The following is a 17,157-nucleotide window of genomic DNA, read 5'->3' as shown; positions in this document are numbered from 1 at the left end:
TCAGAATTTAGAAATAACTTCAAAAAAACAAACAAAAAATTCACAAGTTGTAAAGGATTCTAGAGAGCTAGAAGAGGAAATCTGGAACCATCAAAGTTCCAGAACTAGTAAGCACAATCAACAAGACGAAAGCTACTATGATCATGTCTACAAAACGTACCAGCAGTGTGTCAAATTGGAAAGAACGCTGGTTTAGTAGTCACAAAGTGGAAATCTACAAATAAACATCAGGGCTGACTAAGTATGTTAAGATATGAATAGGCTATCAATTGGCAGGGAAACCAGCATTCTAATACACACTATCATTGACAATGCAAATTGACACATGCACTTTGAGGAAAGAACATCAGAGCCATTAAAATGTTTAGATTCATGTCCTAAAAATCTCACTCCTTGGAATTTATCCTAAGGAAATACCTGAATAAAACAAACAAGTTTTAAGTATGAAGGGATGAAAATGTTCGCTGCAGTGTGATCTGTAGTAGAGAAAACTGAAAACCTTGATGTTCAACAATGAGGGACTACTCAAAAGAGTGACAGTAACGAGACAAATGGCCCTTGGCTGCAAAAATAACTACAAAGTCTGTAGAAAGTTATTTTTCCAGTAAGACAAAATTCCTCACTGGTTCTCTCTGGCCACATTACTAATCATTAACATTAAGAAAATAGGTAGGTAAATTTTCCTCCCAAATTTTGAAACACAATTTGCAAATTCTTTCTTTTTTAAAGGATTCATTCAGAAACTAAAAATTATTTATTGGCTCATACAACATTAAAGATACAAGCTTTCTCCTCCCCTTACTTCCTACCACTCACCCACTGCCCATCCCCACCGGAAACCTGCCTTAACTCAGTCTTCCAGGCCCAATCAGCAGTGACGTCTAAACACTGGTCTGCCTACACACACCACCCCCCAAACCCTTAATACTTGCCTTCCCTTAACACTGTTCCTGCTATCTTCTCCATTCTTTTGAATGCAACATCCATTTAAGAACTTAGACAATGGTGGCCATCCATCCCTTTTCTCTCCTTCCTCCTTTTCATTCTTGAGGCCACCGATAGAAAATTTAGGAATTAAATAATTCACAATATAACCAGGTAGGGTATCAAAGTAATAAGCAACTTCTAAGCCTGGTATCAGAATCACACTGGACATGTGATTAAGGTGCCCTGCTTTTAGGCCTAGAGTGGGCCTTAGGAGTCGTCACCAGTGGTTCTCAATCCTGGCTGCATAACTGAAGCATTTATGGAGCTTTTAAAAGACTTTTAAAGCTTTTAAAAGACGTTGATGCCTGAGTCCCAACCACAGAAATTCTGACTGAGAAACACAGTGGGTGCCCAGTATCTTATATTTTTTAAATTCCCCACTTTAGGAACCTCACCTATGGCATTGTATTTTCATACAGCTTGGCTAGGAAAAATTGAAGTGGTCAATACAACATAAAACCTCACTGCTCAAACTGTGGTTCCAGGACCAGGCATCAATATCATGAGCTGGGAGCATAAACTAAAATTCACATTCTAGGCCCATCAATTTGAGAATCAATCATCTAGACCAGTGTTGTCCAAGAGAACTTTCTGTGATGATGAAAACATTCACCTGCCTATTTAACAGGGTAACCACTAGCCAAAAGTGGCTAATGAGCACTTGAAATGTGGCTATTGAGACTGAGGAGTTTTTTATTTAATTTAAATGTAAATAGTCACACATGGCTATAACCTATTGTGCTGGACAGGTCTGATCTAGATAATTCACTCTGGTCAGAGGGCATGAATTTACGGATCCAGATCTATGAATGCAAAAGGAATCCATGAGGGTCACTGGCTACAGAACTGTCTTCTCCTTGTAATGAAGACAAAAGCCAGGTGTTAAAAACAATCCATTTATTGCGTTTTAAACTAGTTACACAATTGAAATAATCAGTTTGGCACTACACTATACAGGGATTACGCCTGTGTATGCTGACACTTAAATACTGTACCAGGACCTCTGCTGTGCTTAGGTCTGTATCGAGTCATTCAGCAAGTAGATACTAAAAAATATACCGTAGTGTTCCTTTAAGGAAGACTGTACAGGGCGGGCTGCAAGATGACATTCACCAACTTGTGAATTACTTGAACCTAGAAGATACCTTGCCTTCTATAAACTGGTCATAGGCAAACATGTGGTGTTCGCATTTAGAGATGCGCACAAAAAGTTACATAAAAGTTCAGACATTCTAACGATAAATAAACTCAAAAAACCCACACCTCAGCTTTTGTAACATGAAAAGATAAAGAAAATAATTTAAAAACACACAAAAAATGGCATTCAATTGGTACAAAAGCCAAAAAAATCACTATAATAAAGAGCTATATGTGTATCTTTACAAATTAATTACACAATGGTGTTGTGTAAGAGGTTGCATCTGTACAAAGTCTTGCCAATGCTATCTCTACAGTTTATACAGTCTTTTACATCTATGTAACATTTATTAAACAAGTCAAATAAATATTAAGACTTATTAGTCTCAACGATTCTGCAGGCAAAAAAAAAAAAAAAAGGAAAAGGAAAAAAAAATTAAAAAGAGAAAAAAAATTACAGAATTTCCACAAACACAGCAGACTTCTATTAGTCAAGTGTAACAGTTTTCAAAGAGGGTCAAACAATATTTGCAAAGAATACAGGTAAAAATCAACCAGTCAGGGTTTTTATTGTTGTTGCTGTTTATTTGCAAAATCACACATTGTATACATACATATCAATCAAAAATTTATTCACCAAACCCCTAGTTTTTCAGCAACTGCTCTTCTATTCAGCACCAAAAACTCCAGTCTGTGGGAAACACGTGGACACAGACTTCACTTCTGTGTCTTGGTCGAGCAATCCATCAGGTCCTTGGCTGGGTTCAAGACTTGCCCTCTTTTCCTTCCCTCTTCATGGCTCTCCAGGCTTCAGATTTGTGGCCCACAGGCCTACTACCATCTAAACCCAACAGCCATTTGGGAAGAATTCAAAATAATTTGAGATGAATGAAATGACAGGATCTGTATTACAGATGGGCCTTCTCTATTCCAAGTAAACTGTTTCGTAATGAGTTCCTAGACTCTGTCTGGTCTTGGATGCCATGATCATATTGGGTAATTATTTCTAGCCTGAGACATTATGGCTTTGTCTGATGCCTCAAAGAAAAAGTGATTAATATTCCGGAAATACTTCTGGACAAGTTAGGAAATCAAATGGCAGCTGAGAACCTGTGGAACGCAGACTAATGAGACCAAACACAGAAACCACCAAAATGATGAGAGCTCAACAGAGGCAGAGTTTTAAAACCTGCAGAAAGCCACCACAGATGGTACCTGAGGATCTGGAATTTTTGATGAAAAGAGCTCGAAGTGAGGACTACTCATCTGTATCAAGGAGGAAAAAAATTTCAGTTAGACAACAGGACATCCAACTCTAAGAGCCCAGTAAATGAAATCTTCATTCATCCTATCTCAGTAGAAAGGTTTCTGGGTCCTCCCTCTTTAATACAGAATGGATGATAAATACTTAAGAATCCAGATGAAATGTTTTCACAACTGTAGAACCTAGAATCCCTACGACAACCCAAAATGGCCAGGACCCACTCAGGAGGCAATTAAGAGTAAGATCTCTTTTCTTTTATCTAACCATAAAACCACTCATGTATAAAGGCCCAAAAGCAGTCACATCAATTCTCTGCTTAATACCTAAAGCAGAGAAGAAAGGATAAAATTCTCTGGGAACTTACTTCCACTGGCCATAGTAAAAGTCATGAAAGAAAAAACTTAGGAATACCCGCTTCTCAGTTATCAAACCAATGACCTTTGAGGATGTCAGATTTCTTTAAACTTTGCTGCCTCACCTTTCTATGCATAATAGCAGGGTGACACGAGGAGATCGGTGAGAACAAGCAGCTGGTCATCAGTGAATTGCTGTTTGTGTTCTTGCCAGTTGTCATGGTGCGTCCTTCGGAAATTGGATAAGGTCTTTTTTACAGTCATCTGTAGAGTAGGCAACCCACATACATTTTATTTTAACCTCTCCAGGGTTATATTTAGGATACCTTCAGCTAAATAACAATCCTTCTAGACTTCAGATCTTACACTTCACCAAGAGCTACAAAACCAATAAACCAATCTTACTTCAAAAAGCCACCAAGCTTACTTCTTTAGAATTAGTACTAGCTGCAATTTAGGACAAGCGACCAGAACTCGCACCACATTATTAAACCAGCTTCAATATATACTTACATCTATTTATCAAAGTGAAAAGGACAAAGTCATTGCTCTTCCAAGTTGTTTAATGTAGGAACACAGGTGTTCGCTAAATAATACCGTCACTTTTCCTGTTTAATATTAGCTCCCAGTTAGATACTTCCTAGATATAAAATGCTAGTGAAATAGAAGCATAAAATTTATTCTGACAACACTGACAATACCTTACTTCCACTGGACTCGGAGGGACAGAAGCTATGGTAATTTCCTTGCTACCAAAAGATCTCAAATATACAGGCAGCAGGGTCTCTGCAAGATTTTAATAATTATTGATGAGTAACTCGGCTCTGGCAGAGGTAGGAGTAGTAGCTTTATCAAAGCAGAAGATCCACAGTATATAGATTAGTATCAATGGTTTCTTACAAAATATCACTGATAATATATGTGCAAAGAAACTAACAAGGGAGAATTTTACCTCAATAGGCTGAGGATCATTCAGATGTGCACTGAGATTCATAAGGAGCTGGGGCATCCAGGTGGGAACATCGTAAGGACTAGAAAGAACACATGCACCGAGTCCCAGCACCCCGGCATGGCGTTTGACCAACTCTGCAAAGAAAACAGCAATATATGTGCAAATATTTACAGGACTCTATTGCACTTGCTACAGTGAAATAAATTAGTTTTTGATCACGCTAGTTGTTTCCAATGTTTGAATTTCTGCATTTAAATATGACTCTGTATGCACACATATCAAAAACATGATTTTAAGGCTAAACTAAAAACATCCTATAGCCGTCCCTCAATGACAGCATAATTATATTTAGGTCCAGAAATGTGTCATGTATTTGGTAAAACTAACATAGTAATGGCTTCTTCTGATCAATTCATATCATATGTGACAGTGCAATCCCTGATCCTAAAAAAATCGCCAGTCAAAATTAGATCCCACTTTTCTGGATGTGACTACCTCCTACAGAATGCATCAATTCATTAGGTAAACACACCGTGAATGTGGAATGTCTGTATTCCACAAAACAGAACTGCTATGTGTCTGTATTCTACAGGGTCTCTATTCTTCGTTTTTAGTGAAAGAAGTTACATTAAAGTGCTTTCAAATTCTCATTGTTTTTTAATAGAGATGTGTGCGTGTATGTGTTTGTAAGTCTATTATATGTGTGTCCATGAAACGTTGTGGATAGGGAGTTGAAATTAAGAAAAAGGGAATCTGGAGTAGTCATAAACAATGCCATTTGGTTATAACAAAAACCTAAAACTACTTTGGTACTTAATTATTAAAAACACAGTTTTCAAGCAAAAAAACTAGAATATATATTGGTATTTTATTGGAAATTGCTATTAGGTAACTATATGACATAATCAAAACCCTGGCAGACACAGAGAACAGACTTGTGGTAGCGGGGCGCAGGGGTAGGCGGGAAGGACTGGGAGTGTGGGGTCAGCAGAGGCAAACTATTAAATACAAGATGGATAAATGGCAAGGTCCTACTGCAGAGCACAGGGAACTATACTCAGTATCCTGCGACAAACCATAACGGGAAAGAACATGAAAGAGAATGTATATATGTATAACTGAGTCACTATGCTGTACAGAAATTAACACAACACTGTAAATCAACTATATTTCAATAAAATGAAAAACAAAACTAAAACCTTGCTATAATCAGCACTTAAGAGCCTCATATTCCAAGCATTTTCTGCAAATTCAGTCAGCTTTCCACTTACTAATAATCTATGTTTTCCATTATTCTTGTGACTATTTGTAGTTAACAGTGGCAAGATTGGATGCTTCTTTGCAATCACATTTAAATTTCTCTTTAAACATGACACAGTCATCAGATCTCATTCTCTTGTTTACCTTCATGCTCAATTAGAGTGGAAGCTCCTGTAGAATAATGAGTGTTCTCACCCTCTATCAAATGCCTAGTGAAGTAATGATTTTCCTCTCTCCAAATGAAAGCAAGCCTTGTTTTGTTTACTTAGTTTTTTCCCCTTGTACATTTACACATAAGTTATAAATTCTAAAAACAAATACTTTAGATCCTCCAAAATAACTAATTCTGGATACCTCTCTTTATAAAGAGATTTCAGGTGGGTGGGTACAGGCTTGATTTACTACAATAGTTGTATGCAGCCATGTACACATTCCTTTGTACCTCTATCAATTTCAGCCTTTACACCCCAGGTCTTGCCTTCTATATGCAAAGCTTCTCAAAAGCAGGGTCAGCCATTCCCGGTACCTAGCATAGACCTAGGCACATACAAGCATTCGATAAATATTTGTTGAGTTAAGCCTGGTTAATTCCCAAACGGTGTTTTCCACCAGTCTTGTTACCTGCAGAAGGAATCGTATTCGTATCTCCTACAAAACCAGGGTCTCGTTTCCTTTTCTTCGGTAGTTTTGTTTTGCAAAGTTGCTCAAAATGAATCTGCATAGGACTGTCCATGGTAAGGAAGTTACACTGTAACAGACCACTTAAGGTGGTAGCAGCCATTTCTCGAACCTATAGAAGACAATCACTTCCATTAGAGCCAAGATCCTAAGCCTGGGGAAGTGAAGAGAGTGGTAAGGGAACTGGGGTGGGGATTTTCCCTGACATTTGTAAACAAATTGTGTAAATGCTCTTCTGCAGTTTCTTAATAGAGATTTCATCAGATTCTCAAAGGGTCTGTGGCCTCAAGATGGATGAGTCACTACACCAGGTTCGCAGAAAGTTTAATGGTTAACCATGCTATACAAAATTAAATTTCTCCATACATTAATTATTTTCTCACTGACTGATAGTTCTTATCTGGGGTGTGACTGTAAAAGCAGTGCCAGAGCCTGACATTAAAATAAAATTTTCCTAGACTCTACATCTCTTAAAACAACTGCTGTTGTTGCTTTCACTGGTAATAAAGATACAGGATAATTTCTATAATTAGCATACATAGTAGAGATTTATATCCATTTTAACTCTTATGAATTTCACAGGCTGTTGTCAGACTATAAATACAGTTTATAGAAGTACTAAATAAAGAGTGTTTAACAGTCCATTTCAAATTGAAATGGGAACTCAAGTTTTGGGAAGACAAAAAAGCTGTAAAAAGTTATCTCAAATATATCACAAAAATTTCTTTTAAATAGTCGTAAGGAAAGGCAATAATAATTTGAAAAAAACCCACTCAAATGCTTTGCTACTTATTCATTCAAAAGATTTTTTCTTAAATTTTTCAATGTGACAGTTTGGGGGTTCTTAACATATTCTTTGCTACTTTTATTACATTATTATATGAAATACATTATAAAATGTTTTACTACTTCATACTTGGTTGCATTATTTCCTTTCATACCATCATTTTATTTTTATACTCAACTATTGACTAGAATGCTTTCAACTTCTCACTACTATGCTATAAAACACTTAATTTATATAATTTTTCCATATTGCAATGTATTTTCTTAGGACATGGCTAATTCTAAGAATTTGGATTACTAAATTTCAATGTATCTCCAATTTTACTATTAATTTTGTGGCTACTGGTTGCTTTTCAAAGAGCCAGTGCTAACACACCATGATACAAAACTAATGGGAATACTAGGTTTTAACTTACCAACACTGGTTATTATTATTACACATTTTTGTCTTTGGTGGGTGGAGAGAACATGAAATTAATAGTCTCATTGTTTTAAGTTTGTATTTCTCTGGTCATTAAGAGAGGTTTCACTTTTGTTTACTGCTTATATTGTTTTCACCCATACATATATGATACCACCACCACTATCTACTCCTCAAGGTCTTAATGGTCTTCTAATGCTACAATGTTCTCTAGTTTGATGCTTGACCAGTTAAACTAATTTCTAATATTCTTGTGGTCAGATTTGTCTATCTCTGGATTTGTGAAATCTATTGACTTAAATACTTAGAATGTCATTCTCGGCTCACAGTTCACATAAATATCCAAATTCATTTCTCCTACTTTCTCTAAGTAAAAAGTGTGTGTTTGGGGTGGGGGTGGGGGTGTAGCTATACTATATCTAGAATACACTTCAGTGTGAGATGTTCTAATCTATTTTCTTTTCTCCAAACTGCTATCAAATTACCCAAACACCTCTAACTGAATTGTTCTCTTTCCCAATAGTGGCATCTACTTTTGTGATATTTTGTTCCAAGGGTCAGTCTGTACATGTCTATAATAATTAATTTTACAAGGTAAGCAAAAAAAGTATTTAGCTTTATCTATAAAAAATTTCCCAACATTTCTAAAAATTTTCCTTTAAATCTAATAAAGTTTTCTTTAAACATTTCTCATTTAGATTACCACAAAGTTTTTTTCCCCCAATATTATCATGAATACTTCTGGCTAATTATTACTGATATTCAGTACCACATGTTTTAAAACTGATAGTTTTAATAAATGTCATGCTTATGTTTATAGTAACAGCTAAGTTTAAGCCTACTACATGGAATAAAATACAAGAATAATCTATAAAAATGTTCTAAAACGAAGTCCAGAAAACAGTCCATTTTGCTATAATATTTAAAGGTAGGAAACACTGACTTTTGAGATTTCCACCTTTCCATTTCCAGTCCTTTAAGTTTAATGAAAAAAAAAAAAAAAGAATACTCTAAAAAAAATTTACAGATAGCTACAAAAATTTTAATCGAAGCCTGTCAGAGTTATAACCACTGGGTGAGTACCCTAGGAACTGGACATATCTGCTCCCAGAACACAAGAAAGCTGGAATGCAAAATGCATAGGTTCATAAGGGAGGTGGAGAAATTTCCATTCCCAGTTTCCTAGGGATAAAAATCTATTTTCAGTGCTCTCAAATAAAATACAGATAATTACTGGGAGTGCTCCACTACATGGAAAACCCGTAAGTCCATAAAATAAAATAAGCAAACATTTCACAAAATTTTCAATTACATTTTCTTTACCTATGGCCAATTTAGACAGTTATATCTTATTTAATGCTACTTCAGCAAAAAAGTTGACTTTAATTTCTCTACCAAGGAAAATAAAAAGGGACAACAATGTTATCTTAAATCTACTGAATAACAGTACCTACGTGTAGATTTTCATTCCATGGAAACTGCTCTCATACACATTCCTATTAGCCCTTTAAAAATCAGTAAGGTAAGTAGAGTATTAGCACCTGCAATCTCATAGATTAAGAAAACTTTGGTTCATAAATGTTATCTGCCCAATTGCAAAGAGAAGCCAGAACAAGAACATGTCCAATGTTTGTTTCCATCTGTACTACAGGAAATGATTGGGGTATAAAAACTAATCACACAGGGCTATGTTAAAATTAAAGTTACTTTTACTTTACATATCAGTGTGTAAATACTTCTTAAAAGAGGCGCCATAATGCTTTCTTTAAATTTATTAAATTTCGGTTTGCTATAACCTAAATTTTACCTCTAGCTGTTCATCCTCCAAAAGACTTATAACCAGCCACCTGATGTCTTTAACTGCATCTTCATTGTTTAGGAAAATAAACAGGTTATAAAATACCATGGTCTGGAGGTAGGTCAGTACTGTATATCTAGCATGCCAAGAACTGCTTCTTGCTGTCTGTGAATGAGAAATTAGTAGAAATAATGAAAACAGTGCTGACAAGAACATGAGATGACAGTGAAATTACAAATAATCTAGACTTCCAACATAACTCTACTTTTACAGGTATAGCTAGAGCAAGCTCATCTTACATTTCCTTCTAAACAAAAGGCTGCACAAGCTATTTCAGGTAAAAGTTAGTTATTCTGAATGTATGAATGAATGGTTGAGAGTAAAGGGAAAGGAACACAGATAAAAGTCAATTTTAGAAGAATTATTTATAATTAAGGACTCTTAAATCCTCCAATGCTTGCACATTATTTTATTTTACTTTTGATAGTAGCCGGTAGGTAGGGTAATGAAAGCAAACAAAATTGAGAACTACTAAATTCTACTGCAAAAAAATACCATTTGAGGCTGTTAAAAAATATCTTTCAGGGGAAACCATGGGAACATGTCCATTTTTTATATTATATAACACATGTGTAACCTGCATAAAGCTGAGCACATAGTACACTAAAAATGCAGCCACAGGACTTCCCTGGTGGTCCAGTGGTTAAGACTCCACGCTTCCACTACAGGGGGCGCAGATTCAATCCCTGGTCGGGGAACTAAGATCCCATAGATCCCACATGCCTTGCGGCATGGCCAAAAATAAATAAAATAAATAAATAAAAATGCAGCCAGAAAATATATACTCACTTAGGTCTTTCTACCACAGATCAGAAAATACAAGTGAATAAAATAAAGGGGAAATGGTAAAAGAGAATGCCCACCCCCTCCCTCATAAGCACTTTGTATCCAAGGTGCTTCAATAATTAGCTCTTTATGAATATAGAAAATTTAGGGTTGAGTGACCTGCCCAATGTCACAGAATTCGGTGGCAGAGCCAGGTACAGATTCTAAATCTGTTTCTTTGGTCAACATATGTCTCCTCTCATACTAAAAGAAGATTCAAAATGAATGCAAGTAACAGGTGTTGTGTGTACCGCAGTTGACTTTGTGAAATTCTTAGAACTGTAAACCAAAGATATAAGTGTTTGATATACACTCTTACTTGTTTTAGCACCCGAAGTACCAAAGGCACTTGATGAGGGTAAAGCAACCCCTGAGACATTAGTGATAAACATAACTTTGCATCTCTTTTCAGTTCATCATAGCTATTGTCATTTTCCACTGGGGCGATCTAGAGAACAACAACAAAAAACAAAGACATAAACTGAGAAATAGCTAATAAGTACAAAGGCATCCTTACATGAAAGAAATTACATTTTTAATTTTAACAACTTGTACAGAAAAATCCAAACATACACAAAACTAGAGAATAGTATAATGAATCCCCATGAATCAATCACTTCTTCAACAATGACAAATTCATGGCTAATTCTTTCATTTTTTGCTCCACTGTGGTTCCCCATCCCCCAATTAAATTATTTGAAGCAAATCCCAGACATATTTCATCCATAAATATTTTATTTTCGGGAATTCCCTGGCGGTCCAGTTGTTAGGGCTCTGTGCTTCCACTGTAGGGGGCACGGGTTCAGACCCTGGTCAGGGAACTAAGATCCCACAAGCCACACAGCATGCCCCCCACCCAAAAAAAGTTATTTTTATCTCTGAAAGATAAAGTCTCTTATTTAAAAAACCTGTAATGACATCATACATAAAAATTCATTACAGTTAAAATATATTCAGTAGTGCTCACATTTCCCCAACTATTTGATGCCTGCATATCCCAGATCCCACTTACCATGAAGGCCTAAAGGAGATTCTCAACCTCGATATTTGTATATTCAGGTTAATTGTTAGGCCCGTCACTAGCAAATTATGCAGTACAGCAATCTAATGATACACATTTTTTTGCAAATTTCAAGTGGATTCAAATAAATCATCCTATCAACCTCATTCTCATATACTATTTGCTTTCTGACTTTTTTCTGAGTGAAGAAAAGGGGTGGAACTCCAGCTATCCCAACATTCATTGCACATTACCCATTTACGAACATATGACATCATGTTCCATACCCACTATGTGGTAGTGGAAAAAAGTTTAGGCACCACTGCCCTAAAGACAAACCATATCTACACCAAGGACCTACAAGTAACAAAGACCTATCTATACACTAATGGCTACTGTCCACTTTTATATCCCAAAAGATCCCAAAGGTATCCATGGGTATCAGGCCCTACAGAGCACTTTAAAAAGTATTTTAGTAGTGAATCCTTCGAAAATTTCCAGGAGTGTTATCTTTTTGAAATTTCCTAAAGACAAAATATACCATGGCAGATGAAAAGTTTAGCATGCCATTTGCTAATAAACAGTAACAAGGGCCCTCCTTCTTAAATAATAACAACTGTACTGACCAATAATTGTCAAGTAGTGGTGATGTCTGTGCCAAGCCTTCCCAATTTGCAATAAGACTAGACTGTTTTCTTAACCACAACCAACCACAGCATCACTACCAACTATAATTTTGGAAACTACCATATAATCTTAGTTTACTAGCTTTATCCACTGACTGGATAGATGAATAATTAAAACCACCTCAGGTTATATCTTGCATCAAATAAAACTTCAATATGATTACCAGACACAAGTTACTTCCTGCAAATATTTGTTAGAACCAACTATATATAGTGCCATTTAGCAATGTAAAATAAATACAATATACTGAACATTTTGATTTTCAAACGTATTATACGTTGAATTAAAAAGTCAGAAATAGCTATATTCAAAAATGTCATTGTGGCTTTTTTTTTTTTAAAGCTATCAATATTTTCCTAAACTATTACTTGAAACTGGCTCTCGGTGAAACAATGTTCTGTCTTTAGACTTTTCATGTAACTGTCAAGATCCTACACTTACCTAATATTGGAAAGATTATTTCAACAAATATTTAACCACTAACACCTAATGATTTTCCTGTGACTATTCTACCTTTCAGAGATGCAAACAAATCATACACAGTCTGAAAACCTATCAACCATCTGATGATAATTATAAATTCCTTTTGAAGGTCAAAAGGGGATGCATTTTTAATTTCAGACATAAACTTACCTTAAAAAACAAAGGTAGAAGCTGAAGTTGTTCAGTGACTGCTGTAGAGAAGGATCTTCCTGCACTCGCCATCAGCCATTTCAATACTTTATGGAAACAAACACAAAGAGTCAGTCTTTGCTATCCAGTTAGAGACTACAAAGTAGAGTGATTCTATAATGCTAGTGTCAGCCACTCTGATAGCTCTTCAGTGTAAAGAAAGAGGTCTGTGTTACCTCACAAATTAGATCAGCAGTGTGACAGGATCCATAACAAATGGTATCAACTAATCTACGGGACTGAAGCCACCCTCAAAGAATGAATCAGCAAATTATTAATGGTCTACAAACACTCACACAAAGTACAAATTAAAACTAGCTTTCAAAAATCCTAACAAAGCAAAACTGATGACTAAGTTAGTTGTTTATACTTAGAATCCTTGAAAAAAATTTTAGATATAAAAACAACAGGGGGGCTTCCCTGGTGGCACAGTGGTTGAGAATCTGCCTGCTAATGCAGGGGAGACAGGTTCGAGCCCTGGTCTGGGAAGATCCCACATGCCGCGGAGCAGCTGGGCCCGTGAGCCACAGCTACTGAGCCTGCGCGTCTGGAGCCTGTGCTCCGCAACAAGAGAGGCCGCGATAGTGAGAGGCCCGCGCACCGCGATGAAGAGTGGCCCCCGCTTGCCGCAACTGGAGAAAGCCCTTGCACAGAAACGAAGACCCAACACAGCCAAAAATAAATATAAAAATAAATAAATAAATAAGACCCGGTGCAACCAAATAAATAAATAAATATTTAAAAAAAAAAAAAACAAGTTTATCTTAAAAAAAAAAAAACAAAAAAAACCCAACAGGGAACCCCCAATAATCAAGACAATTTTGAAAAAGAACAAAGTTGGAGGACTCACAATTCCAGATTTCAAAACTTAATACAAAGCTATAGTAATCAAAACAGTGTGGTACTGACATAAGAACAGACATAGAGACCAACTGAATACGCCAGAGAGCACAGAAATTAATGCTCACACATATGGCCAATTAATCTTCAACAAGAGTGCCAAGATTATTCAATGAAAAAAACGACAGTCTTTTTAACCAATGATGCTGGGAAACTGGGTATCACAAGCAAAAGAAGGAAGCTGGATCCTTATCTTATACCATAGACAAAAATTAGCTCAAAGTGGACTGACGACTGAAATGTAAGTGCTAAAACTATAAATCTCTTAGAAGAAAACTTAAGGGACAAACTTCATGACACTGGATTTGGCAACAATTTCTTACACATGACACCAAAAGCAAAGGCAACAAAAGAAAGAAGAGGTAAATCAGACTTCATTAAAATTAAAATTTTTAGATGTCACAAAGAAAGAAAACTACAGGCCAATATCACTGATGAACATAGATGCAAAAATCCTCAACAAAATACTCGCAAACAGAATCCAACAGCACATTAAAAGGATCATACACCATGATCAAGTGGGGTTTATCCCAGGAATGCAAGGATTCTTCAATATACGCAAATCAATCAATGTGATACACCATATTAACAAATTGAAGGAGAAAAACCATATGATCATCTCAATAGATGCAGAGAAAGCTTTCGACAAAATTCAACACCCATTTATGATAAAAGCCCTGCAGAAAGTAGGCATAGAGGGAACTTTCCTCAACATAATAAAGGCCATATATGACAAACCCACAGCCAACATTGTCCTCAATGGTGAAAAACTGAAACCATTTCCACTAAGATCAGGAACAAGACAAGGTTGCCCACTCTCACCACTATTATTCAACATAGTTTTGGAAGTGTTAGCCACAGCAATCAGAGAAGACAAAGAAATAAAAGGAATCCAAATCGGAAAAGAAGAAGTAAAGCTGTCACTATTTGCAGATGACATGATACTATACATAGAGAATCCTAAAGAGGCTACCAGAAAACTCCTAGAGCTAATCAATGAATTTGGTAAAGTAGCAGGATACAAAATTAATGCACAGAAATCGCTTGCATTTCTATACACTAATGATGAAAAATCTGAAAGTGAAATTAAGAAAACACTCCCGTTTACCATTGCAACAAAAAGAATAAGATATCTAGGAATAAACCTACCTAAGGAGACAAAAGACCTGTATGCAGAAAACTATAAGACACTGATGAAAGAAATTAAAGATGATACAAATAGATGGAGAGATATACCATGTTCCTGGATTGGAAGAATCAACATTGTGAAAATGACTCTACTACCCAAAGCAATCTACAGATTCAATGCAATCCCTATCAAACTACCACTGGCATTTTTCACAGAACTAGAACAAAAAATTTCACAATTTGTATGGAAACACAAAAGACCCCGAATAGCCAAAGCAATCTTGAGAACGAAAAATGGAGCTGGGGGAATCAGGCTCCCTGACTTCAGACTATATTACAAAGCTTCAGTAATCAAGACAGTTTGGTACTGGCACAAAAACAGAAATATAGATCAATGGAACAGGATAGAAAGCCCAGAGATAAACCCACACACATATGGTCACCTTATCTTTGATAAAGGAGGCAAGCATATACAGTGGAGAAAAGACAGCCTCTTCAATAAGTGGTGCTGGGAAAATTGGACAGGTACATGTAAAAGTATGAAATTAGAACACTCCCTGACACCATGCACAAAAATAAACTCAAAATGGATTAAAGACCTAAGTGTAAGGCCAGACACTATCAAACTCTTAGAGGAAAACATAGGCAGAACACTCTATGACATACATCACAGCAAGATTCTTTTTGACCCAGCTCCCAGAGAAATGGAAATAAGAACACAAATAAACAAATGGGACCTAATGAAACTTAAAAGCTTTTGCACAGCAAAGGAAACCATAAACAAGACCAAAAGACAACCCTTAGAATGGGAGAAAATATTTGCAAATGAAGCAACTGACAAAGGATTAATCTCCAAGATTTACAAGCAGCTCATGCAGCTCAATAACAAAAAAACGAACAACCCAATCCAAAAATGGGCAGAAGACCTAAATAGACATTTCTCCAAAGAAGATATACAGATGGCCTACAGACACATGAAAGAATGCTCAACATCATTAATCATTAGAGAAATGCAAATCAAAACTACAATGAGATATCATCTCACACCGGTCAGAATGGCCATCATCAAAAAATCTAGAAACAATAAATGCTGGAGAGGGTGTGGAGGAAAGGGAACACTCTTGCACTGTTGGTGGGAATGTAAATTGATACAGCCACTATGGAGAACAGTATGGAGGTTCCTTAAAAAACTACAAATAGAACTACCATACGACCCAGCAATCCCACTACTGGGCATATACCCTGAGAAAACCATAGGTCAAAAAGTGTCATGTACCACAATGTTCATTGCAGCTCTATTTACAATAGCCAGGACATGGAAGCAACCTAAATGTCCATCGACAGATGAATGGATAAAGAAGATGTGGCACATATATACAATGGAATATTACTCAGCCGTAAAAAGAAATGAAATGGAGGTATTTGTAATGAGGTGGATGGAGTTAGAGTCTGTCATACAGAGTGAAGTAAGTCAGAAAGAGAAAAACAAATACAGTATGCTAACACATATATACGGAATCTAAGGAAAAAAAAAAAAAAAAAGGCCATGAAGAACCTAGTGGCAAGACGGGAATAAAGACACAGACCTACTAGAGAATGGACTTGAGGATATGGGGAGGGGGTGGGGTGAGATGTGACAGGGTAAGAGAGTGTCATGGACATATATACACTACCAAATGTAAAATAGATAGCTAGTGGGAAGCAGCCGCATAGCACAGGGAGATCAGCTCGGTGCTTTGTGACCACCTAGAGGGGTGGGATGGGGAGGGTGGGAGGGAGGGAGATGCAAGAGGGAAGAGAAATGGGAACATATTGTATATGTATAACTGATTCACTTTGTTATAAAGCAGAAGCTAACACACTATTGTAAGGCAATTATACTTCAATAAAGATGTTTAAAAAAAAAAAAAAAAAAAATTAAAATTTTTGTGCATCAAAGGACACTATCAAGAGAGTCAAAATGGGAGAAAATATTTGCAAATCATTTTCAGATTAGGGATTGATATCCAGAATATAGAAAGAACTACAACTCAACGACAACAAAACAACCTAATTCAAAAATGGGCAAAGAACTTGACATTTCTCCAGAGAAGAAACAAAAATGGAAAATAAGCCAATGAAAAGATTTTCAACCACTAGTCATAAGGGAAATGCAAGTTAAAACCACAAGATACCTTCTTCACACCCATAAGGAGAGCTATAGTCATAAAAACAGAAAACAGGTGTTGGCAAAAATGTGGAAAAGTTGG

The 17,157-nt window shown here is 36.3% G+C and overlaps 1 protein-coding gene across 1 annotated transcript in view; it reads right to left on the bottom strand.

Annotated features, from left to right (window-relative positions):
• Positions 1-1,869: 1,869 nt before the first annotated feature.
• PSME4 (proteasome activator subunit 4) overlaps positions 1,870-17,157 on the bottom strand; it is a 102,088-nt gene continuing 86,800 nt past the window's right edge. The window contains exons 41-47 of the mRNA XM_059943351.1: positions 12,842-12,927; positions 10,841-10,969; positions 9,646-9,801; positions 6,575-6,743; positions 4,694-4,827; positions 3,867-4,005; positions 1,870-3,390 (exon numbers count right to left, since the gene is read on the bottom strand). Of these exons, the coding sequence (XP_059799334.1) occupies positions 3,871-4,005; positions 4,694-4,827; positions 6,575-6,743; positions 9,646-9,801; positions 10,841-10,969; positions 12,842-12,927 (809 nt within the window). The 3' untranslated portion in view covers positions 1,870-3,390; positions 3,867-3,870. The remainder of the gene's footprint in view (positions 3,391-3,866; positions 4,006-4,693; positions 4,828-6,574; positions 6,744-9,645; positions 9,802-10,840; positions 10,970-12,841; positions 12,928-17,157) is intronic.

Source organism: Balaenoptera ricei, chromosome 13, assembly GCF_028023285.1.
Source record: "Balaenoptera ricei isolate mBalRic1 chromosome 13, mBalRic1.hap2, whole genome shotgun sequence".
NCBI lineage: Eukaryota > Metazoa > Chordata > Mammalia > Artiodactyla > Balaenopteridae > Balaenoptera > Balaenoptera ricei.
Note: the sequence above shows the minus strand (reverse complement) of the source record. Positions and strands in the feature narration are given on the sequence as shown.